The 25,752-nt window shown below is 37.4% G+C and overlaps 1 protein-coding gene across 1 annotated transcript in view; it reads left to right on the top strand.

The window, feature by feature from the left end:
- RIMS1 (regulating synaptic membrane exocytosis 1) overlaps positions 1-25,752 on the top strand; it is a 349,852-nt gene that overhangs the window by 275,943 nt on the left and 48,157 nt on the right. The window contains exon 21 of the mRNA XM_086625267.1: positions 8,670-8,836. Coding sequence (XP_086481393.1) covers positions 8,670-8,836 — 167 coding nt within the window. The remainder of the gene's footprint in view (positions 1-8,669; positions 8,837-25,752) is intronic.

The raw sequence follows: 25,752 nt of genomic DNA, 5'->3' as shown, positions 1-25,752 counted from the left end.
GCCATTGAGAGTTACACGCTTTCAACGAGTGACCACAGGATGGCAGCATGAATGTAAAAGTCCACTGTACAAAATTCAAAGACACACAGCAACTGTGTGTGTTAAAAACACGGTCTCAGAATGACAATAGTTGGAAGAAAATCACAGCTTTTATTAATTAGACTTTTGTGCTTGAAGCGCCACATTTCAAAGACTTTCTTCACATCGGTAAGAGCTAAACACTTGTATTTTAAAGAGATGAACATTCCATTTGTGAACCGGTGCCATGCAGAAACCGAAAAACATTGTCAAGCTCTCAAGAGCTGTGAACATCAGAACGCTTCTGGGGATTATTGCTGTAGTGCAGGCACCACACTTTCTGTCCCTTCCCCTCCAGGTTCACTTCCCTGTGTTTCGCAGAACTGATGTGTGCTGCTGGAGGCACAGGTTAAAATAACAGATAAGTGAGATACTCAGCAGAAACAAAATCAGAAATTTACTTAGGAATGGGTAAATAAGCAATTGGGCATCTAACTTGTAATATCTAGCAGATTTGAAAGATTTGTTCAAGATATTGTTACAGTTAAATATGGAGATGACTTTAATAAGTACGTTTCTGTTTCGAGACTACCTTGCTACGAACATAAAAAATGAAACAGTTCTCAAAAGGAAGAGAAGTAATAGAAACAAGGCTTTGGGTCTTCAATTGCCAAATTGTGGGATATCAGTGCTATTAAAAAAAAAAAAAAAACGAACAACAAAAATTGAGATGGAGATTTCAAATGAGATCATCTGTCAGAAGTCAGAATTTGTATTATAATTAGAACAGCTCATTTGATACTTGGTTTGCCATTGCCTTCACAAGAGGTCAACTCAGGACAAGAGGGTGAGATGCAGTGTGTCTCTATGGTACTTCCCAACCACTTAACATGTTAAAAACGTATTAAAAATGGGGTTCATAAAGTTTGCAAGAGAAAAAGATACTGTGCGATCTGAGGACTTTGGCCAGGATGACCAAACATATACCTTTATTCATAGTCAAAGGCCAGTTTTGTGATTTGGATTAACAGTGTTTATGGACTGATTCAAATGTTCATATTTTTTCATTATGAAACATATTTTTTAATCCTGCCTCTCTTTTAATATTTGTCATAAGCATTAATTTTGCTCTTCAATATATTTTGATTATTGGGTTAATGTAGATCCAATGTATGGTTAACTACTTGTTGGAAAACATCACCCTGCAGTGTTATGAATTTCTCTTATCCTCTAGTACCTAGAATTTTCTAGTATTGTTTTTAGTTTTTAAATATATGTGGAAATATTTTTGGAGTACCCAGCGTTCTGACAGACATGTACTCCTTTCTATGCTAAAACAGTAGTAATGAGAATGAATTAGTTGTCCTCGACTGCAAATCCAAAAATCTTTAACTTATCAAGTACTTTCTACATTATACTGGTGAAGTCCTAGATAGGTTTGCCCTACCTATAATACATTTTTAAGTGCTGAGAACAAATTATATTAGCACATTCTGACACTGTATTGTATTCAGTGATGTAGCTGTTTACTGTGGTGATAGTCATCGCTTTAAAAATGTTACTAAAGCAAACCTTGTGGTACTTGAGGCAGAAATACCTAATTTCTGCTGCCAAACTCTGTCAAAAGTCTTTGAAAGCTACAGGGTCAAGACTTACTTTAAGTAAAAAAGAAAAAATGTTCAGTGGTCTAATAGCCATTTTGGAATAGTGAGAAAGAAATATTAAATAGCTGTTAAAGAAATGGCAGTTGCAAGCAGAGTTTGTCCCTCTTTAACAGAAATGCTTCTTTCTTTCCCAAGTAGCGGTATTTGCCCACTGCTTCAGAAAATAAGTATTTCTATTTAGTAAAGAAATTATTCTGTGCTGCACATTGAGAAGATACTTCTCTTTTTCAGAGCAGTCAGCTCACATGAAGTTGATTCATCCACTATTTTAGCATTTGCAAATATGTTTGGTTTATTACATATAAAATTCTCTAAACCTTTCAAAAATTTTCCTTCAGTATGGACTAGATCTCCTTTGCAATAGTTAATTATGTGTATGCAAAATTAATTCCTTAAATTTAAGTATATTTTCTCTTATATTAAAACAAGGCTTTTTTTCAGAGATATTGTAACATGGCCTTGGCAATTTCCAATCCATTTCTGATGCATTTGTTCCATTTTTGTAATTTCTCCCACTCAGTTTCGTAGTCTTCTAGTCTCAGTAAGCAAGCACTATTGTTTCAAGCATGCAGCATGCAGTTAGTTTGTAAACATTTCTAAACATTTGTGTTTTAAACATCTGTCAATGGGTTTTAAATAGGTAACTGTCTGCTTTACAACATTTGTACGGGTCTTGATGGCTGTTTCACTGTATTTGTTTTGAGACCTTCACAGAGTCCATAACCTTATTTCCTTCAGTTCCAGTGGAAAGACTCCGTAATTTATGTGAAGCAATTGAATTCTAAAAACCTAAATGGAAAAAAAAACACCCAACAAACAAAACAAACAAAAAACCTCTGTGGAATTGTCAAAAGGGTTTGAAAAACAGCTGTCAACATCTCTCTGCCTTCTTTCTTGCATATTAGTAACGCTGTACTAGTATGCACATATTTGTGCTCTTTCAGTGTTTGAAAGAATCAAAACACTTTTGGTAGTATAATTCTGGATTTGCATAGATATAAATGACAGTATATCTTAATAAGACTCTTAATTTAAAATACAGTTAAGTTTTTTATTCCAGATGCCACACACAGAATACAAACACGGTGCACCTTTCCAGAGAATGTGCAACACATTTTTTTAGAAGGTCTGTTTATTCAAGAGAATTACTGATTAGAGAGCTCTGTAGTACGTACTTAAAAGGACATCACTGTATATTTAGATGCACTACCGACTCAGTTAAAACTGTATGTGATTGGAAAACATTTATCATGAAAGTGTAATCATGGCTTTAGTTCAGTGGCACTCTGTGGATTTAACTTGATAATGTCTACTAGGAAGGGCTAGATAGGTAACTCAGGATGACAGGAGGCTGATTATGTTGTTTTATGGAATGCTGGGCAAGGCACTTAGGGCTATGTGTAGAAAATGCTGTTGGACATTGATGTGATTAGTATCTTCTTTTGATCCCCCTTGATCCACCTTTAAGAAAAAAAATAATCACTGTATATCATATTGATGTGACAGTCGCTCCAGTACGGGTAGGATTTCACAAAATTCAGTGAGGTCCATTCATTTCACTCGTGAGCTTCACTGCAGTTTTCCCATGGTTTGACTTGCTCATTTTCACGGTTCCCTGTTAGGAAATTGAGTGGTGTTTGCAATAGTTGAGTTGGATACAATTATGGGAAGTTACTTAAAATCACTGGTGCTTACTGGGCTCTGGACCATCCATCACGTGAGCTGCTCCTAAGACACAGACCCAGATGCTGGTAGGAGTCAGAGATGAGGCCTGGACACACCAAGGTGTGACTGTTGGGCTGTGAACTCTGCTGGCATTCAGAGGAGCCCTGTGTGAACAGTCATAACACTCAAGGTGCTTTGTGCATGGTTCAGTGTTTCCTGACAAAATTCCGTGTTAGAGTAAGGTGCCTGAAAAGATAGCTGTGATCTCCAGACTTGCATAAGCCCCTGGATGAATCTAGCCTTTAATGTTTCTGATCTGGATTTCTCTTTTCTCATTCTAATATCCTCATTTCGATCCCAATTTAATTTTCTTATTCAATTTCCTCATTTTAAGCACTTAATGAGGCACATATTTTCAGAGGCCAGTCACCTGAGGCTTTTTTGTAGTCAAAGGAAGGGGATGCTCCTTCAGTGTTCAAAGCTCTGAACTGTTGTATTCTCCATGGGTTTGGCAAATAAATCTAGAAATACAAATACTTATTAATATGGAAGATAATATAATTATAGTGGACTATTAAATGACTTCTAAAATGTGCCTTATAATCAGTAAAATTGCTGTCATTGTTAGTCATTGAGGAACTGTAAAAGTATTAATGAAGTACACTCTTTTGATTTACGTCTATGCTCTTTCCATTTACGTTAACACATCTGCAGTTCATCATACCCCTTTTTTCTCCTTTTGCTGGCGTAGGAGCAGCAGCAACTCCACCGGTGGTAAAGTGAATGGACGAACTGCATTTCAGCTGTTTATATTTCAGATAGCTCTGCTGAAAAAAACTTGTCTTTGTAATGCAGAAGCAGACAGTGCAGATAGTTTGGGCATTTGAAGCTAGCTGCTGTTAATGTTTAAAAACCCAGACCTGCTCTTTAGTAATTACTATCAAAGTTGCTGCATACTTCAGCAACTCTCCTAATGTGATAAATTGTGCCCCTCAGCATGGAAATGTGACATAAGCTTTAACTCCGTAAGACGTAGAGTTGTAAGAGAAGTGTTTGCACTGAAATTCACTTTATTTTGAAGCATCAAAATTATGCAATATTTAAATAGGACATGGCAGGGAAATTTCTTAGAAATACATGCAGAGTTACAAAGAGCAGTAGTTTTCTAGATGACCAGGCCTGTATCTTATTATTTTTGAGCCCAGTTGGAAACCTGCAGGCATTACTTTTATGCAGTTGGAACTAGATGATCTTTGAGGTCCCTTCCAACCCAGACCATTCTATGATTCTGTGCTTCTATAATAAGTGCATCTTAGCTCAGGACATTTTTCTTCTGAATGGTAAGTCCAGGTATATTGCAACAGTAAAATATGCTTCTTTTAATGATCACTGCTTTGTGGAAGAGGACTATTTATTTCTGTCTATATTTGAGGGAAAAAAAGGTTAACTTAAAAATTGCTTACATTTTGTTCCTATTAGTTGAGATGACTGATTATCAGATTGTACTGAAAAGCAGTAAGTGAGGAATAAATAGGAAAAGTTGTATGTAGAGGACAGTGAATTCAGTAGAAGCAGCAGCTATAGGAAGGAAGAGCTAAATCCGAAATAAGTAGTAGTAAAATGTAAACACTGTAGCACTCAGCATTAACTTTCAGCATCACCACTTTTTTGCTAATCTCTATTTCTGTGAAGGCAAGTGTTCTTGGTTTCTTGGGAATCACAGCCTTGGCATATAGTAGTAAAAGCTCAACCATGCCATGAAAATCTCATTTAGGAAAAGAAGCTCCATGTTTTATGCAGTAACTCTGTGACTGGAATATCAAGGCAAGTAGAAGACATGGATTCAGTTTTTTCTTTATCTCACATCTCACCATAATATTCTCTGTTTGCTAACGTACGAAATACTGGCTCTTAAGCCAGTCTGATATTTACAAAGCAATTCCATTTGATACAGACTGCTGGACTATAGGGAGCAAGACAGAGTGAGGAGCAAGACATAGCCCCCACTTATGGGGGATGATACCTGGGCTGAAGACCCTGCAGCAGTATATGGTTTCATGTTGATACTGAACAGTCATTCAGTGAGGCTGAATCCCTAAACAGTCACTGATACACAAGCTAGGACTTCTGACTTTTCTCCCGGTATCCTAACCAGTAAGCTGGACAACCATGCTTTATGCTTCCTCTCTCTCCTCTCCATCTTTCCCAGCCCATGTATGTAGCACATGAAAGGTGGAGCAAATTCAGTACGAGTGAAACAGAGGGTCTTCCGCTGCCCCACATAGCATATATAGCCCACTGTGTCCCACTTTGTTATTCTGCGGTGGAGTAAGAAATAGAGCGCTCAACAAACAGCCAGATTCAGGTGTGGCTTGGGACAGAGGCCAGCATCCTGTACCTCCCTCAACACTTAAGAAGAGAAAAGGCTTCCAGCAGGACAAAGGAAGGAAGTCACTGCGTCTGGCCTTGATGGTTCCCTCGATGGCAGAGCTCAGATTGTGCCAGCCTTCTCCAGCAGCATGTCACGCTTGCTCAGGGATCACATGAATCTTCTTCTACCATTCCAGATTTGCTGTATGCACCCTCAAACCAAGGGCCACAAAGACAATGCAGACTTTTTGGTGGGTAAGAAAAGTAACTAGGCGTCACAGTGACAAAAAGGGGAAGTCAAATTGTCTTCAGCAAATAGAATAAAACATGGAGATATTTCTGAGACACTTTGTTACCATGCATAAAAAAGCAGATATTTGAGAGAGATTGCATGGTTGTACTTTAAACAAAGTATTTTTAAGGCTTCACCTACAAACGAATCATTTCCAGATATAGTTTAAATGTATAGGAAGGGTGAAACACCTATTTCACTGAAATCAACAAAAATTCAATTATTTAATAGGATCAGAATTTCTTTTGCAGATTGCAATTCTATTTAGCTCAATAGAAAGCCAGAACATTCCATGTGTTCAGGTGCTTTTCATATTTTTAGGTGGCTTGTGTTAGGAAAGCTTAAAGGATTCATTAAGAATTGTGTGTGAATTTTGCATAAAATACCAAGGCCAGCTCAGGAGTGGGGCAGTTTAACTTAAACTGGAAAATATTAACCATTCAGTTTTCCAACCTCTGAACATTTGTTTTTTAGCCTAAGTAAAAAGTTTTCATAGCTTTTATTCTTGCTTTGAATTATTTTTTTAGACTTTAGAAGAAAAATACATCATCTAAAGAAAATTAAGTGTTCCATTATTATGAAATAGAGCTAATAAAAATTAGCGTGCTTTATATTTCCATTTCAGAGGGGTTTATTTTTCAGTCTGAAAGAGAGGAAACCACAAAATTATTTATCAGACTCTAGAAGCCATTTCCAAAAGGTGATCTGAATAAACGTATCAATATTGTCTCACCTTAACCCCATTGGTCATTTATATTTAGATAAGTCACACCAAGTCACTTAGAAAAAGAATCTCCAAATAAATCTTTGCTGTAGTTGAAAATATTTTTAAATATTGGAGTTATTGATTCCTCTGTGTTATCCACTTTATTAAATCAGAGATCCACCGCATCTGTTTCCATGTCAATGCCTGTTAGACATGTTGTTTGAGCTCAAAGTCATAATGCTCCAAGCTCTTCTGAAATCTTCTGCAGAGTTTCATTTAGTATTTGAAACTGAAAATTTGCTTCCAGTAAAGCAGAGCTTTCTCTCCCGCAGATGTCTTTATTCAGTCAGCCAGTGCAAGCCCCTCACAGGGTGTTGCTAAGAGTTTCCTCAATGCATGCTCCTCAGGTCAAACCCTCAGGTTTTATTCCTAAATTGGTTTGTGTTTTTAATCTTGGTGTATGCCATCCAGGAGCTGAGTAACCCTGAAACACATGCTGAGACACTAAATTTGTATAACCTCCATTTCTTCTACAGATTTCTATATTTACAGGCAGTGCTTAGTAGCCTCTTTATTTCCCCGCCTTCTCTACTCCCATTAACTTCTTATCTTAGACTTAACTTATTATCTTAGATGTTTTACCAAGAGATTTCCAAGTGTGCTGTGGAGACCTCAAACATAGTTGCTGAAAGGCATCAGAGCAACAGAAGATAAACCTGGCTTGAGGACAGGAGGACTGATAACATTCGTCTGTTCAAACTTGAGCTTGTGTTTGCCAGGCTTTTTAAAGTTAGGTTGTGACATTCACCAGCTGACTCAGCCTGCAACACAGTGCATAGTTGAGGTGGGGATATTCACAAACTATCACAGCTTTATAAGTCATAAATAAACTTCTATAACTTAGAATTTTACAGAGCACAGATCCAGAGTGTCATGTCAAAAACTGCCTAGTATTCCCACATTTTAATAGTTTTCCCATAGTATACCCTGGGAAGTATGCCACTGGTTCAGTCACTTCCCAGCCAAGGGTACCTTGCTCTCTAATGGCAGTGGGTTTTAATTTTGTGAATCTGACAACTGTTTGATCCTCGTATCTGTGTGACTGAAGATTTAGGTAAGTGTGACATTGCTAGGATTGACACTTCCTTTTTTATATGTCTGACTGATGATCTGAGTAATACAAGGATTATGTAATAGGTGATGTGCTTTCATGGTTGGTTTTAACTAATTGAAGCTTCTGCTGTTAGCAAAAGGGAAATAACTTCTACTCCTGTCCACATATTCCTCCTTCTGGGTCTATTGCTAGTTCTCACGCTTATGCACATGTAAAAACAGCTAGATCATGGAACTGATCTGCCTGAAAACAAATGCTATTTTTCCTGAGTTAGCCTTTCTGCCTGACTAGTCCTCTAGTATCACCATACAAAGAGATATTTTGAGGTAGAAAATGTACTTTTTTCCATTTCTGATAGAGCTTAGATATTGAAATCAATCCCTAATATCAGCTTCATGTAGCAATACATTCGATTCAGACGCATACACAGTTCTCCAGTTCCAAACTAACTGCAGATATTTCATAGCATATTTTTAATATTTGAAAAATTGAAAAAAGAGTCTATAGCCAAATAGATGGTATGAATGTGCTTGAGAAGACGTCTGTCCACTACATAAATATTTCGTTATTATAGTTCCACTGTACTAAAGAACCAGCAGCCTATTTTAATTCCAATGCTGTAATTTATTTCAAGTGTCTTATTCAGTCCGTAAACACCGTGTTTGATTTCTTCACTAGACATAAAGTTATTATTTAATATAGGTGTTTCTCTGAATTTCATACAGTTTTGTTAGGTCTAAAAGCAGTTAGAGACAATTGTCATACTTAGGTCATTTGTTGTCTCAATATATGTGTTATGTTTTGATGAGACTCCTCACCCTTTCTTTTCTTGATCTCTAGTATAATATACAAACAGATCAGTACAGAAGTTGTGATAACGTCTCTGCCAAATCATCAGATAGTGATGTCAGTGATGTGTCAGCCATTTCCCGAACCAGCAGTGCCTCACGCCTCAGCAGCACAAGTTTTATGTCAGAGCAATCTGAACGCCCTCGGGGCAGAATCAGGTGAGTTCACAGTGGAACTTCAATTGTATCGCACCCCCTCTTTCATTTAGTGCCAAAATACAACCTGAAATTATTGAAAGTAGATGACCACAACATATGAATTTATGAAAAATGTTATGAACATATCAACTGTCTTTCATTCATAGCCTAAGATGACAATATTGTTGCAGTTGTGCATCAAAAACAGAAAGCAAACTTCCCATGAGTAGATGACAGATTAATGTATTTGTGGCAAGGAGAACTTGAACACATGCCATCATCTCATTGCTGGCTAGAATTGGTGTAATCTAGATGCCAATAATTTATTACAGCAGAAATATTGCTAGATTTTTTATCTCAAGAATTTTCTTTCATAAAAGCTCTGTTTTTCTTTCTTTCAATCTATGTATTTATTTCCCTGCCTACCTGCTTTTAGTTTTCTGTTTTCATGAATATGATAAATTACTAGATTTAAAACAAGTATTTATATAGTAATTTTGATGTGTCTGGTTCAAAAATAGTTTAAATCATTTGCATTATCAATAATCAAGTATCTCTTTCATCCTCGATAATAATCTATTCTCTGTTTAGTGCTTTTTTGGATACACAGATTGGTTACTGTCTTCATTTAACTTGATGAGAAAACTTCTGCCAGCTATAATGGCTGTAGGATTAGCTTGGTAGTCTATGATTACATCTACAAATGTCTGAACTTTCAAAAATTTGACTCTTAAGTGTTATAAGACTCAAGAAGAATTAGGAGCTATAAAAAAATTATTCCTATGGAGAAAGTCAGTCCGATAAAAGTCTGGATGTCATCATTTAGTACTTCAGAACACTTCTAGACAGGCTCACTATCTGAGAAGTTCAGCTCAAGGCTTTTTGGTCTGTTCATGCAGTGGGAAGGGATGTTAGGGTAACTCAGAAACTGGCCTCTGTATATGAACTAGCTCCACCTCATTTTTTTTGGTTGAGGAAAGTTCACGAGGGTATTCAAAGTCATGTTTCAGATTGGTGAAATTATAACCTGACAGGTGCAGTAATCCCCAATTCAGCAGAACAGTACAGTGGAACTGTAAATATATTTAAAGTTATTCAAATGTTTAAAGTTCTTTCAATTCATGGGTTTAAATGCTACATTTCATTGTGTCCTAGCTTTTCAGTATTTGTCTCTTACAGAGGGCTTTAGTCATACCAAAATATCTATAGATTCTAGATTCTGAATTTTCTCAACTAAGCTCTGCCACAGTATCTTTGGCAAATTGAACAAAATAGGGTTTTTTTTCCCGTAAATATCTCTGTGTTGAAGAGATTTTGTCAGAAATGTTGGCTTCAGAATGTCTGGTCACAAATACCAGAACCAGGGCAACCAGTAACCTCATGTGAGGCTGGAAAGGGGAAAACCCAGGATCAAATCCTTGCTGTCATTCAATCTCTTCCATTCTAATGAGTAGCAGAGCACCTTGGGTAGAGGATTAGCCTATTTAGTGTACAAACCCAAGTGTCTGCAATGGAAGCTCCAGCTCAGCTTCACTCTACACCCCAAAAGTGAGGTGTAAGTAGAATTCAGATGCTTTCCTTTTCTGATGCTGTCCACAGAATCCATACCTCAGAGATTAGACACATTGTACTTGCTTGCTTTGATTTTCTCTAAATTCAGGTAGTACTTCATGGTGAACAAATGTGTTACACGGCAAACCTCATTCAGTAGAAATATGAGGAAGAAATTAACAGATTCATAAATTACTCATAATTCTCAATATTTTTCTTCTAAGCTGGCAGTAGTTTTGCTCCCCTGAAACACTTGTAAAAATAAGTGGGACATGCCTAATGTACTATCTTTGCAATTAGCCTATTTCAACCATTAAGTGCAGGGGAATGAAATTTAAAATAATTTTGATGTTATGTTGGAAAACATTAGATCCAGCAGATTAACATCCACTGTTCAAAATTTTCCATTTGAGTTGTCCACGCTTATTTTTGGATCATTGCTATAAAAGGGTCAAAGTCTTTAGATACCTGCAAAAGTTTTGTATCATAGGAATTAGATATCATGCGAAGTCAGAATGAAAGGAAGTTGAGTGTTGAAGAAAAGAAAAGGAGAAGGCATTTTGCTGATGATCTGAGCCAAAGTTGGCTTCCTACTCTCCTGTGTCTGTACTGGTAGCCTCCGTCACATAGTCTTTAGCCAATTCTTTGTGCAGCTTACTTATTACATGGGAATGAAGACTTAATTTGGGGAAAGGGTTGATTGTATTATGAACAATTTTTTTGGAGTGGGATTCATGCTGTTTAACTTCAGCCTTAAAAACTTACAGTGGAATTCACATTAAAATTAGGTTTTTGTTAAATTATTTGTCTAACTTCCCTAAATCATCATTAAAAAGAAAACACCTATTATCTTGGGTGGTTCACTTCATCTTCAGATAGATGTCAAAGACAGGTGAATTGTCCTTTTCTAGCATTAATTGTTGAAGGAACCGTCGATGACTAGTTTAAATTGATTGCTTTAATTTTAGACATCTAAAATTAAGTTAAATGGATTCTTTCTCTTACTTACTAATGTTTCTTTAAGTTCAAGGAATTAGAAATTTGAAGTTCAAGTTTTTTTAGTAATTTGAAATTCAAATTATTTTTTTTGCCTCCAAGGAACCTGATATTAACATATATCAAGCAGGATGGGATGGGATGGTTGATCAGGAGGGGCAAGGAAAAGAGCTTTTTTTAAATTCCTGTCTTCTGTCTTACTGAAACCTCATATCCACCGTCATCTTCATTTGGAAGTGTGTCAGCTCAGTGGCCATGGCAAGTGTGTGAGTGTAATATTAAGTTTAAAGACAGAAAGTTTGTTGGACTGCCTTTTTTATGCAACTGCTTTTGTTCTCCATATACACTTTAGACATGAGAGCTATGAAGAGCGTAGTAAGCTCATAGAAGCTCAAAGGAGATGGCCCAGTTTTAGCCATCTCACTAAACTAAGTCATTTGACTAGTACCCTTAGGTGCCTTTTGTATACAGAAGAAAAATACAAATTCAGAACACACAAGCAAGATTCCTGGTCTGCATCACATTTGGAATGGATGTTTCCACCTCTTTCTCCACTGAGTAGAGGAAAATGAATCCTGGGGCTATTGATCAGCAAGCATAGTTAATTAAATTAAATGGAGAAGTATGACTGGAGAGTACTCCAGTGTTCAGATTAGTAACCTGAAGTGAAACTATGCTCCTCTAGCATTTCTATATGAGCTAAAAAACGCTTGTTAGTTATTCATATTGAGCTGTGGTGTGAAATTTCTGAATGTGAGGTGTGCCAGCTTAAAACAGCAGTAGTTGTAGTTAATATTGTTAGTCAATATAACCTCATTATCCCTGATATTCATGCATCTGTGAAAAGGGATATGATTTAAGCTCCTAGACATACGAAAATACAAGATACCTGTCCTCTTTAGGACTGTCATTAAGAAAGCAAACTTTTGTTGTAATTTTGTACAAAATATCATTACTTTTAAATGTCAGAAGGCCGGAGGTTTTGAGTCATAGTGTAGTTTATATCCGGTAACTTCACCACCAGTTTTGCAAGCACAACACAGCTTCCTGACCTTTCCTCCCAAATCCTAATGGAGGAAAGATCCTTTAAAAAGCTATCTAATGCATTTTCCCGTCAATTTAGGCAGAATCGATCAATCTCTCTTCTCTCTCAGCTTTGAAGGTTTGAGATTCTATCATTACACACAAGGCATTCTATATTATGTATATAATAATTATTTCTTTGCTGAAACAGTAAATATTTTAAAATCTGGAAGTATATCTCTTTATCTTGTGCCTCTAAAGTGTATGGTATTAGCTATAAATGTGTAGCAATTCATGGGGTTTTTTAGCAATTTTTCATTTTAAGGAGTAACTTCTTCAGTTACTTTGTATTCAAATTACATTATGCTTTTCATAATGTACAGTTTTTATAGAATAAACCACTATCTGAATAGCAACTATAAAACCAGTTGATGCAGAACAGCACAGAAATACCATGCATCTTACTTGAATAGCTAGTTTTTGGGTCAAAACTCCCAAATTTAAAGTTTTGTGGTAGTAGGAAACTTGAGTATGCTGAAGAAGTTAGTAACATAGGGAGAATTAAAGCAAATCTTCCCTTTCCTTTAATCAATGACAGGACTTGTGTTTAAACCTTTTAAGGCAGAAGACTATTTTCATTCCTACAGTATATTTGTAATTGAGTTACTTGTCAGAAAGCTATGACATGGCATGCATGGAAAATACCATTAGTTAATTTTCAGTCTGGAGATTTTGTTGATTAACACTTCTAATAGGCTGGAAGAGGCAAGTATGATTGATGCAAATTCTAAATATAAGTATATAAAATAGCTTCTTAGTTTCTAATTTGTTTTGCATTTTCAGGTGAGTGTTATAACAAATGGCTGTGCATGAATAAACTAGTCTGCATATGAAATTATTCCAAACATCTTTCATGTTACTATCCTGGGAAGTCTGGTTGACTGCCATGCTCTCTAGTGGAAGTGCAGACAAATATCCGGAATTTTTGTTCTGGGAACACAATGTTCTGGGACTTTTGACTTGAATGAGAATCAGACTTGTGAATTTGGCATTCCACAGTATTTGGAGTTGCTGTGTATCTCATGACCAAAGTCAAATCACCAGTCATTCTTTATGGAGGTTTGCTCTCATCAGTCACAGTCTTTATGCATTCGTACTACAGTCACGCGGTACTTTGTGCCTGTGTACGCTACAGATGTTACTGTATATGACAGGGGAACATTTCTCACATCTTAAATGAAGCAGAAGGAAATTCTTCACTGTTTAATGTGAATTATTAATAAGTAAAAATCCATGTTAAATGCATGGTGATTAATCAGCAGCATATGGGCTTGATCAACAAAGAACCTTTGCTCACTTCATTAAAGATTATGCCCAATGATGTCATTGCATCATTTTTCATTAGAGGTCTGTTATGCAAAGATACCAAAGATACCTGGACTTCTTGGTGATGTCAAGTAAGGAACTGTCATGCATGGTGGAGGTGAGCTGGAGGTTTCTGTTCTGGAGGATTTAGCAAGTTGACTGCCGTAAGATGTTTCACCTAAATCTGATTGAACAAAATCTGCCAAGTATATGAACGACTAGATAACTGCTTTTAAGGTGAATTTCTCTCCATGTATCTGGATTTCAAGCAAATTGTCCCTGCATTAGGCATATCACAGTTACTCTGCATTTTAAACATGAAAATTACATCTTTAGTAAGAACTATAGTTAGTATCATCACATCTTTAGTGAAAATTATATTTAGTATCTTTTGATAAATGTGTGGTATACAATAATACAATTATATATGTGCCATATTTTCATCTGGTTTACATGCATTGCTTAATTGAATGCTTAAGTTTAATTAAAATATTTTAAATGGACTTATCAAAGAGGATAATATAATAGGTTTTAACAGTGGACTTAAACCAGTCTTAATTTATTTCACATATCATACTATGCCACTGAATGGCTTGTATCACAAACTTATATATGCTTCTTGGGATTCAGGTATGTTTTCAGTACGTTACTGAAGGAAAGATCTTCTTTGGCTCTCCCCAACAGACCTGTTCTTTCCTAATTTCCAGAACAGCGTATACAATTTCTATGTAGCTGTTGTTCTTTCAGTACACTAGAACTTAAGTGCTAGTACACTTGAACTTTGAATCAGGAACAATGGGGGAGGAAAATGACAACATATGATCAAGTGGGGAAGTGATTGATGAGTTGGAAAGCAAAGGGTGCAGGGTGATATAGACAGGAAGGACCTCATCATCAACAAAACAGGACAGGAAGGAGCCCACTCTGAGTGTATGCACATGAATAATGAGGTGCTTGAGAGAAGAGCATTCAGGGGAAGCTCTTACACCTTTTCCAGGAGATCAGCATGAGTGGGTGGCTCTCTGAATGGCCTGTGCTCTAATGCATGGGGAACAGGCAAGAGAAATTTAGAGCTATGTTGTGCAGCTGCAGGGCTAGGATCTCATCAGGATCACAGAGATGTGGTGAGATAGCTCCCAGCACCTGGCTGGAGCACTGCGATCCATGGAAGCTCAGCAAGGAAGGGGTGTTGGTGTAAGCAAGCGGGGAGCTTTGCCTACAGATGAGTGATGAGCTAGCTGAGAGTTTATGGGTCAGGATTAGAGGGCCAACCAATATCATCATGTTGTGGGTGTCTGCTGCGGACTTCCTGGTCAGGAAGAAGTAGATGAAACCTTCTTCCAACAGGAAGATTCACTTTCACAGGATCTGGTTTGCATGGGAAGCTTGAACCATTCTCATATCTGCTGGATGAGAAATGCAGTAGGGCACAAGCAATCCAGGAGGTCCCTGGAGTGCATTGATGACCAGAGGGAAAGTCTGGAGCAAGGACTCAGCAGGGGATGATCAGATCAGGGAACATTTAAACAGACTGGACATGTACAAGTTGTTGGCACCTGACAAGATGCACTGATGAGTACTAAATGTGCTGGTGCTGGCCAGTGTCATTGCAAGGTCACTCTATAATCTTTGGAACATCATGGCAACCAGGTGATGTTCTTGAAGACTGATAGAAAGAAACTGTCACTACTATCTTAAAAATGAGCAAGGAGGATCTGGGGAACCATAGGCTTGTCATCCTCAGCTCAACTCCTGGGATGGTGATGGAGCAAACAATCCTGGAAACCCTTTCCAAACATACAGAAAAAGAGAATGATTGTGAATAGTCAAGATGAATTTACAAAGGGGAAATCATGCCTGACCAGCCTTATAGCCTTCTTTCATTAGTTGGCTGGCTTGGTGAATGAGGAGAACAGCAGATGTTCCCTATCTTGTCTTTAGTAAAGCTTTCAACACTCTTCCAAAACATCCTCACAGACAAACTGGGGAAGTACAGCCTAAGTAAGTGAACAGTGAGGCAGATTTTAAACTGGCTGAATGCCAGGCTCAGAGGGTTGTGGTCTGTGACACAAAGTCCAGCTGAAGGCAAGTCATTATTGTTAATACACCTCAGGTCAGTATTGTGGCAGTACAGTTTAACATCATTAGTGACAGAATGCATCCTCAACAGGTTTGGGGACAACAGAAAACAGATAGAAATGGTTGATAGACTAGGCAAGTGTGACGGTATTGAGAGGGACCTCGACAGGATAGAGAAATGGGCCAATAGAAACCTCATGAAGTTCAACAAGGGAAAGCAGAATCTTGCATCTAGGGAGGAATAATCCCGTGTACCATTACACACTAGGAGCTCACAGCTGGAAAGCAGCTTTGCAGGAAAGACCCTAGGATCCTTGTGGATTACAATTACATTAATGTATTTTCAGGATTCATCTTCAACTTAATCAGTTGCTTTTGCTCTCACTCATTTTAGAAGGTTTTCCAAATCTAATTTCTTTGATGGTCTGAAAACTTCTTTCAGTTACAGGGTAAATTTATTCACAGAAATTTTAAACACAGTGTTCACCTGTGTCAATATTGGCATCTTATTTAGATAGGTTTTTCTTCCCTTCTATTTACTCCTTGGGGTATCATAGCGAGCTGTTGGATCTCAATTGTTTAACTAGCAGTTGTTTTACTCAGTTACGTATTACATCCTTTCTATTTTGTTGGTCATCCTAGCAGCCCTTCCCTGCCAATTTCCATTTTGAATGAAACCGCCTTGAATTCATGTGATGAGTAGTGTAGATGAGGTCTCCTGCAGTGTCATTGATTCTGCCCTGACCAACATATGGAAGAATCCATTTACTTTTTTCAAAACCGTAGTGCTTGGTTGTGCTGATTGTGTAGCAGTTGGCAGAAATGGTCAAAAACTGTAACCATGTCAGGAACTGTGCCTTTGGAGACATAGTTACAGCTGGGTGATTTTCTCAGTTCCCTGCATCTCCTTCAGAGTCCTTTCTCCTCGGGTATTGAGCGTGCATGAAGAGCTAGCTGATACCAGTGTGAACCACGGCACAGTGTTCTCTTTACCATCCTGCTCCTGGCCTTTCTTCTGCAGGCACTCCTTGCTGCTTCAACCAGGAGGAAATCTGAGAAAATTAGGTTTTCTTTCATCCACTCACGGTTTTGATCACCAATACTTACTGAGAAGGAAGATCCAGTCAATCCAAATTAGCTTTCAGATATAATTGTAGTTTCTAAATACCCTTAACTTTCTGTACTGAAAAGGCACTGTCTGCTAATTAGTGAACCTGCTGTTCATTTCTTGCTGGAGTTAGAAGGACCCACTTGCTACGTCTGTATCAGTTTCTGAGAAAATAACCTGATGTTCCTTCTGCTGCTGGTATTCTCATGCAAGGGGCTAACAAGAAATGAGACCATTTGAATATTTTATTTTCAAAGCATTTGGGGATTTTCTTAGTTACTGTGACAGTTCTGAAAGATCACACTTCTGGCGGGAGACTCTGCTGGCTTTATGTGCCTGTAGGAGACTTTCAAGTGCAGGATAGGCTCCCCATCCTTATGCTGTAGTACTTTTTTGTCCTGCTAGTTACTGTAGAGTCAGTTTCTTCAAGCTCTTAAGGTGATGAGCTTGCAAACTCTAAGCCAGGCAAAGGTTCTCAGTAACTCAAATAAGACCTCTGCCTTCCCTGCTTCTAGACCTGCCCAGAGACATTCTGCTTGGAGTTCATTGAGAAATGGTGAGTGCTGGCTGGCTCCTTTTCTGTGCTTGTAGCTCCCTCTTATTTAGTAATGTTCATGCACATAGATCCCTCTTTCTTTGCAGAATTTCATTTCATGCTGCTTACTATGCTATTCTCTTACATAAAATGCTCAGAGTCTTTAGTGTGGAACCAGATGAAGTAACTGGAGGTTTGCCGTCTCAGTGAGGACAAACAGCAGCATTGATCTGCAAAAGATCTCTCAAGGAGAGGTAGCCAGAGAGCACTCTCTGGACTGGAAATATATTTTCTTCCATTGGTTTTCCATGCTCTCACATAGTACATTTGAGCTAGTTTAATACATGTTATGGTGATGAGGAAGAATGTAGTAGAGAGAGCCTGAAGGGTCTTCTGACCTCTCGTCAGTCTTCCCAATAGCTCTGCCTGTTACCATGATAAATGTATGTGATATGACCTCTGCAATAAAGTTGCTCAGTCCTTACCCCACGCTCTGTTCAGACTAGGGCTGCATCCATCCTTGTCAGCTCACTAATTCACCTGAAATGCAGCAGTACTGCACCATAAAGCCAGCTGAGTGAAGTTTAACTTCATGTCACGACAGTCAAGAAAAATAAAATACACGAAGGTTTTTCATGCATTTCAGTTGATGAAACTGAGGTCTGCTTTGAAATAGAGAAACACACTTATTTTATGTTAATTACAACAGTAATTAAAATCTGTCCATTGCATTTGTGCTACAGTGTACAGTGTAGTTAAGATTCTTTACTAATAGGAAAAAAAAAAGTTAAATCTTTTAATTATTGTTGTAGATACTGCAGACAGAACTAGTGGAGGCAACAACAGAACACTGCAATTTATTAAACAGTAAAAGCAAATCACCTGAACAATGGGAACAAATTTGCAGATAGTTTCAAACTGGTTTTGTGAGGGATATTTACTATGCCACACTCATGATCTAAACCTAGGAGAGGATCCTGAATACTACAGATTTTTTTGTACCTTGCGTACACGTTTGATACGTTTTCCTTTTACAAAGCTGTGTAAGGGCAAGTTCACATTATATAGAGAAAGGATGGAGCTATATAAATTTGCAGTGAAATATAAAGTACTATAGCTTAGCATGAGAGGGATCCATTTGGGTATACCAGGCCAAATTGAATGTTCCTGATTTTTATAGCTCTCATTACCAATATTCTGTATAAAAATAAATAATTCTTCTAATTGTGCAAGATGCTACCACTGCCAAATCTTGTTACTTGCATACCTCCTGTGTGCCTGGCTGTAGGCCATCAGGTGTTAATGATCACAGTGTTCTAGCAGCGTGCTCATCTGGGTCCCTTTCTCAGTAGCAGTAGATGCTAGGAATATATGATGACATAGATCGCAGCGACTACAAATCTCCACGGCTCCAAAAACAGCAGTGTGGCAATATCAGCCTGCATCACATTGAAAATCTGGTCCTTAATCGGCATTTTCCAAAGAGTGTTCCTTGCTTTTGAGGTTAAATTCTGCCATGTGCAGCATTTCAGAACATCACTGTGGAAGATCTGTTCCACATTTCTCAGGCCTAAAGCACCACACAGTCAATTACATACCTGTAGCAGTACCAGAAACGATGAATTCTGCTGCATATATATTTACATATGAATCAGATCAGCCTTTCTTTTCAGGAATTTTAACTCCAGATTATTACAGGTTGTCATGTTGCATTCATCCTCCATATTCTATCTACTTCAAAGCCTGCATAGCTAAGCACTCACAAATTTATAGATGGCTGCAGTTGTAATTTATCAGCTGGACTGTGGATCATCAGAATCTGTACTTCAATAATATTTTTTTAATCAACTGTCAAAGCCCCAGTGCAAAGGCGCTCGTTGAAACAATGCTCATTTCTGTTCATAATAGGAACTGGCATGACTTTGGGAAGATAATACTGAAGTTGTCCTCTTTTCTGAAGCTTTCTTTTAATTTTCATGATTTTTAGTATTCAAAAGGATGTGAGAGTTTCCAATTTATGTTTTAAATTATGTCTCTAAAAATTAAACTTCTCTAAAGAGTATTTATTGACCTGAGTATTTCTTTCTCGTGACAACTTATAGGTCCTGTAATATTTTATTGAGTTGCCTAGGCTGTACTTCACATAAGTATGAAATCCTTTATCTTCTATACAAACAGGAATTCATCCTTTCTAAAAAAAAAATATAAGATGCTAAAACTGAGCTACGTTGATGAAAGTAATTCATATATTTATAATGTATATTTATTTTGTGCTTAAATGTGCAAATAATAGAAAAATTATAAAAAATAAGTAGTTCTTCCTTCTAATTTGAATAATTAAATCATACAGCTTTTAATAGGTATTACAGTTCAGAATCAAATTTCAAGCCTCACACTTTAACCTAAATCTACAAGATTAACTTTTAGGTTTTGACTTACAGTTTAGTAAGCTGTAACTGAAAAGCTGTGTAACATTTGTAAGCATACAAAGTCTCTCGATTTCCTAGGAACTAAATATGTGTTTTCTAACTTCAATGGGTAGCAACTGCATTTTATTATGCTGTTTTCTGTTACATTATAATCCTAATATTGTAGTACAAGACAGCTTCCAAAAGCCAAAGTTTTTTAACTGTGATTTCTTACTTACTAATATATTGAGTGGAACTGAATTATTTAAAGTCAGATAAAAATTGACTTTTTTCTTTTGTTGATCTTTCTTGAAATGTGTCTCTTGGTAGTGGGGACAATGCACAGTGTTCCCCAACGATGAAATTTATTGAATTACTTTCTTTTTCTAGAACCTCTTGTGGTCCATTTTTTCAGCTTAGACTGGTGGGGGGATTTTTATTGCTTCTAAGCAGAACAAGGAATTATCTTAAACTGCTTCACCTTTAAAAAAAAACTCTTACTAATTTTCATTCTCCTCTGGAAACGTTGAGCCAGTCTCTCCACCATTTTTTGTCAAGCTCAAAAAATAAAATAATGGAAGTAACATGACAGAGACTTCGCTGTAGTTTGAGTCTTCCTTTTTACATAGCTAACTTCCACAGAAATTCCAAGTAGTACTCTGTGTGTGACCCAGAGTCTCTAATAGAGCAGAAAAACATAGAATTATTTTTTCTTATGCACTCTTTCTGGTTTAAGTTCAGAGGCCCTTAAAATTCAGAGTAAGGAAGGATAGAGTTTTGCAAAGGCAGATCAAACATCCGGCTCAAAGAGTCATCGAAATAGAAACACCATGAGTTCACAGCCCAGTTTGACCTAATGTTAAGGCCAGCATCCTCTTCATGGAAAGAAAGAAGATTTTGGTTCAATGCGCTATTACAGAGCTCAAATTGCTGGGATTCCGTGGTGAATTTGGATGTCAAAATGTTTAAATAATCACTCTGTATATTGACAGTGAACATCCCCAAGGGATAGCCAGCAGAGCACAGTGGTCTGATTCTTCATTGGAAGGTCTCTCTTTATGCTGTTTCTTTTTGTCAAGTTGACGTTTGTACTGAGGTGGTATTTGGGAGGAATTTGCAGGAAATTGAGCCTTTGAAGCGTATCGGCAAGCTTAGGTGTGTGTGTGGTAGGGTGAATAAATGGGGAGATGATTAGTAACTTTTTCTCTTGCACAACAGCAGCAAGCAGCAGTGAGTGACCATCAGCAGTGAGGGAAAGGGTAGTGGGATACAGGCTATATGTGCAAGAAAAACCAAATGGGTCCAATGAAGGATGAATGAGTGCTCCTCGCAACCAATGAAGCGTTGTGGTTAGTGATTTATACTCAGGTTCAGTGAAGTACACAGCCTGTGCCGTGCCACACGTGCTTTGCTGGAAAGAAAAAGATTCAAATCTGTGGCAGCACTTTTGCTGAATCAGGATGTTAAGCTCTTGTTTGCATGATTTATTCTGGCTGGCTGGACTTCTGCATTGCATTGAGTGCTTGCATTGAGTTGTCAAGCACTTTTCCATTCCCATTACCTCCAGGAATTAGACTCTCTCAGCACTTGTATCAACAGGCTAATTAAGCACATGAAGATACTGACCATCTGCTTTGATTTCCCAAATATATTTTAACAATTATTTATTTGTAATTTTTAAATACAAGCTATTGAAGTCAGTGTTAGAACTAAGATATTATACTGCTTTAGCTTTTGCTCAGCATGCCTAAAACATTGATATAAAAAAGACTGTTATAAATACCAGAAGACAACTTCTATATTTAAAATGACACTAATTATATTGCTGATAATTTGCCTGTGTGTGACTGTTTCTTTGTAGTCAAGGTTTCTGCTGTAAACAAGACATTTAGGGTCACTAAGTAGAGACTGATTTTCTTGTATAATGTAATAAGCAACGTTTATTGTGCAGTGGCTTCAGTGGTTTATAGTTCTGTGTTTAAAAACTGTGTGAGATTAATTAGTTGATATTGCAATGAAGAACAACTCCTGTAGCTAGAATGGGAGCATCTATAATGCAGCCAGGGCTGCTGACAGACTGAAGACTTTCCATGGGTCTTACTACTAAAAATAAACAATAAAAGCCCTCATTGGGTTCATAGCCATATGTCTGCTATGTTTTCAGAAGATTTCTTTTCATCTTGGAATTTTCCATTGCAAAGTCTTTATTTAAAAATAGGATGTTTAAATTAACATTTTACTATGTGACTGGTGTTAGTGTTTAATCAGTCCAGAGAGCATCTCAATATTAATGATGCAGAGAATGGTGTATGGGGTAACGTTATAAGAAGCAGTATTTTTCAAAGCATAGGATGCTTTAAAATTGTCAATGAAACTTACCTACTCCATAGTTGCTGATCAAACTCCTACTGCAAGGGTAAAAAGAGGTGAAATGTGGACCATCAACAGTGGATACTAGATGAACTATTTTTTTTGTTGTAGGCTTTCCACATTTAGTACCTGCATTTGCACTGTGTGTTGCACGTGTTTGCATTAGTGCTGTGCTCACAAAAGATATGCAAGTGTTAAATCAGACATGGAGAGTTGATAAAAAAATAAGTTAATCAAACTCAATTCAACTTCAATATTTATTACAGTGTAATGACCATGCATACAAGATGTTTTAGAACAATTCTACTAGTAGAGAGTCACAACCTAACAGCCCACACGGCAGTCACCTCTCTCCTCCACTGTATCTCATGACCTGCCCCTAGCCAGAGTGTCCAGCTGGCAGACCAAAGAGAATAGATAAGTACTGAGATGATCTTTAAAAAGCAGCCTTTCTTCATCAGGGCGCCTTATTTAATGTATCTCTTCTCTGCCTAGTTATTGGACTTCGGAAAACTTGTAAAACCTTGGTATCTTCAGTTCCTTCCCAATGGATCAATTCTGGTCGAAATTCTTACTCTCTTCCTACTTCAGTATCACCATGAACCAATATCTTTCCTTCCAGGGCCTATTTCCATCTCACTTTTTTGCACTCCAATCAGATGACTTTGTCTTGGGTCATGTCTGATGGCCAACAGAGAAGATGCAGCCTCCCTGCATCCTGGACAGTCCAGCTGACTTTCCCAGGTCCAGAGCAGCCAGTCCTGGGAAATACTGACTTTCTGCCTCTAGCCTTGAGGTTAAATAGTAGTATTCAGGAGATGTACAATCTATTTAGCAATAAGGACTGTGAGTGAGTGGAACTCTGTTTTGTAATATAAAGTCTCTTGGTGTATATGAAATCTCTTAACATGAGAGTTATGACTTAAAGATGTTGTTTTACCAAATTTACAGATACTCAAAGGAACAGAAAACAGTTTGTGCCAAATAGAAGGATCACCTCATTGACAGCTTTCAATCAGGCTCCAGCCATAAGTACTTCTCAAAACCAAGTGAATTTATTTATCTGTTTATTATAAGACAGTACGATACGGACTTTTTTTTTCTTTTTAATTCCTTCAAAAGGACCAGACAATCTGTCATGGTATTTCAGTTAGAATAAATAAAAGAAGAAATTCAACCTTGGGCAGAAACCAGGCATGGAAAATTCCTACCTAAATTTTTTGATGTTTGACAAATTTGAAGAATAGATGTAACTAACAGGCAAGCCAGTAACATCGTAACTGACTGGCATTTTAAAACTAAAATCTCCACAGTGTAAGCATCCACCACAGTACTTGAAGTAAATTGGCAATCCTACTTTGTTTCTGATTATCCAAATCACTGCAGCTCAAAACCAAACACCAAAACTGTTTCATTAACAAGTGCACTTCCCAGTTTCATTAAAGTGAGAAACATTTTGAACATATATGGTTATTAATTAATATTGCTTCTTACGTGATCTCACTTGGGGCAAGGGCAAGCACACTGATGTAATCTGAGTCACAACTCTTGCTTTTTGAGGGTGAAATAGAGGGCAGTAGCCTCCAAATTACTGTCATGGAGGCAAGGTAAATAAAAAAAAAGTCAAACTAAGCTGCTTAAAAAATATAATGTATCCTTTTTACCCCAAAAAAGTATATTACAGATGGAAACTTCTGGCCCTGAGGTCATTTATGTACAAAACCAAGGTGAAGCCAGAGTAATTAATGTTCTAATTATTCATTATCTGAAGATAATGATTTTTTCAAATCCATCATTATAAACTGCTTTATGTGTCTGTCAGAGAGATGGAGTCTTTAATCCTTTCAGAACATCTGTACATGAAAAATGTACTACGGAGCATTGCTTGTGCATTTTTAATTATCTAATTATGCTTTCTCTTTCAAAGAAACTGTTACATTACCAGAAGCCTGTTTTAATGGTTTGAAAAAGACTGAAAAAATAATTTTAATTGGTGTTTCATTTAATTATTGCACTTGATTAAGATGAAATACAATTCATAAATTTTTAGTTTAGGAACATTACACTAACATTTTTAACAGGTAGTACATGTTATTTTTAGAATAAAGAAATGTAGGAAAATAGTTTTAGCCATGGCTTGGACCTCAGGATAGCTCTCGCTTGCTTCATCATCATGTCAGTTTATCTTTTTAAAAATGTTTTCTGTATTTTCTTTGTTAGTCCTGTCCTTCCAGTGTTCCATTTAGCCTTTCAAATTTTCCTCCTCCATTCCCTATTTTGTGGCTATTGCCTGTTGCTATTATTTACTTTTGTAAAGGAGCAGTGAGCAATCTCTTTCACATCCATGATGTAGCCCTTTTACATGAAGAGCAGTGAGATCACAACTACTTAGTGCCTCATGCTTTGGAGGGAAAAAAGCAATGCAACATATTGTAACAGGGAGAATAATATGTTATTGCAGAGTGTTACACAAAGAAAGAAAAGCTGGTGAATTCTGCTTTCTTGCTACTGAAGAAAGTTTCCTCCATTCAGTAGTGAGCATGAAAAACTCCACATTTTTGTATTTGTCGTACACACACCCCCTAATACCTATTTCCTTGATCCAGACTTAACATTTGCGTGCTCACCATGCTTGGCACACTTGAACTTAATATATACATGGCTCTTTGCAGTCAGATTTGGGGCTTTGATTCCCCTTAGCCTGTCTGCATCAGCAGGAATAGCAATACCTACCCCTGCAGTAACTAACTGATCTTGTGTTGGTTTCCCATTGTGATTCATGTGATTTGTTGGGTTCAGGCTGACGGTGCCGTGGGTGCGCGCAGGCAGACACGCGGGCTCCTGCGTACAGAGGCAATTGCTCTGCTTCTTTCAGAGAATAGACATCAACTTGGGGAAATGTTCTTGGAAAATAGTTAAAACCTGTCTGTCTCTTGTAATGTTCAGACTTACTTCCCGAATTCTTTCATTTCATGGAGAAATGCTAGTTTTACAAGTGTAAAAATTAGGAATCTATCAGAGCTGTGAAACTTGCAGAATTCACTGGTCAGTGTGTTACTGAGAAGGCATTTTCAGAAAGCAGATTCTGATACTGTATTCCAACATGGAAATTTCCTGGTCTTCCAAAGCAGGATGCTAACCAGTTAAGCTCCCAGAGGAGACTTCTGTAATGAAGTCTTCCCCAGCCCTTACCTCGGTGAGACTTTACACATTGAACATAAAGGAGCTGCGACTGTGACGTTCCAGAGATAGTGTCTGTGTCACTGGGTAGCACTTTTTTACGATACAGGAATGTTATCAAGAACAGATACCATTTACAAGAGTTACTGGATATCAACTGTCTCCATAGACCAATAGGACTCTAATATGGTGACTTTACAGGAGAAGCAAGTTTTTTTCTAATAGCTGTTTCATGGATTTAATATAGGATCAATGTGCATGTTAGATCAATATGTAGTTCCAGCTGGTACAGACTGTACAAAATTACTGTTTCATTGAATCA

Source organism: Tauraco erythrolophus, chromosome 2 (genome assembly GCF_009769465.1).
Source record: "Tauraco erythrolophus isolate bTauEry1 chromosome 2, bTauEry1.pri, whole genome shotgun sequence".
Classification (NCBI taxonomy): Eukaryota; Metazoa; Chordata; class Aves; order Musophagiformes; family Musophagidae; genus Tauraco; species Tauraco erythrolophus.
The sequence above is the reverse complement of the archived record's forward strand: the minus strand, read 5'-3'. Positions and strand labels throughout refer to the sequence as shown.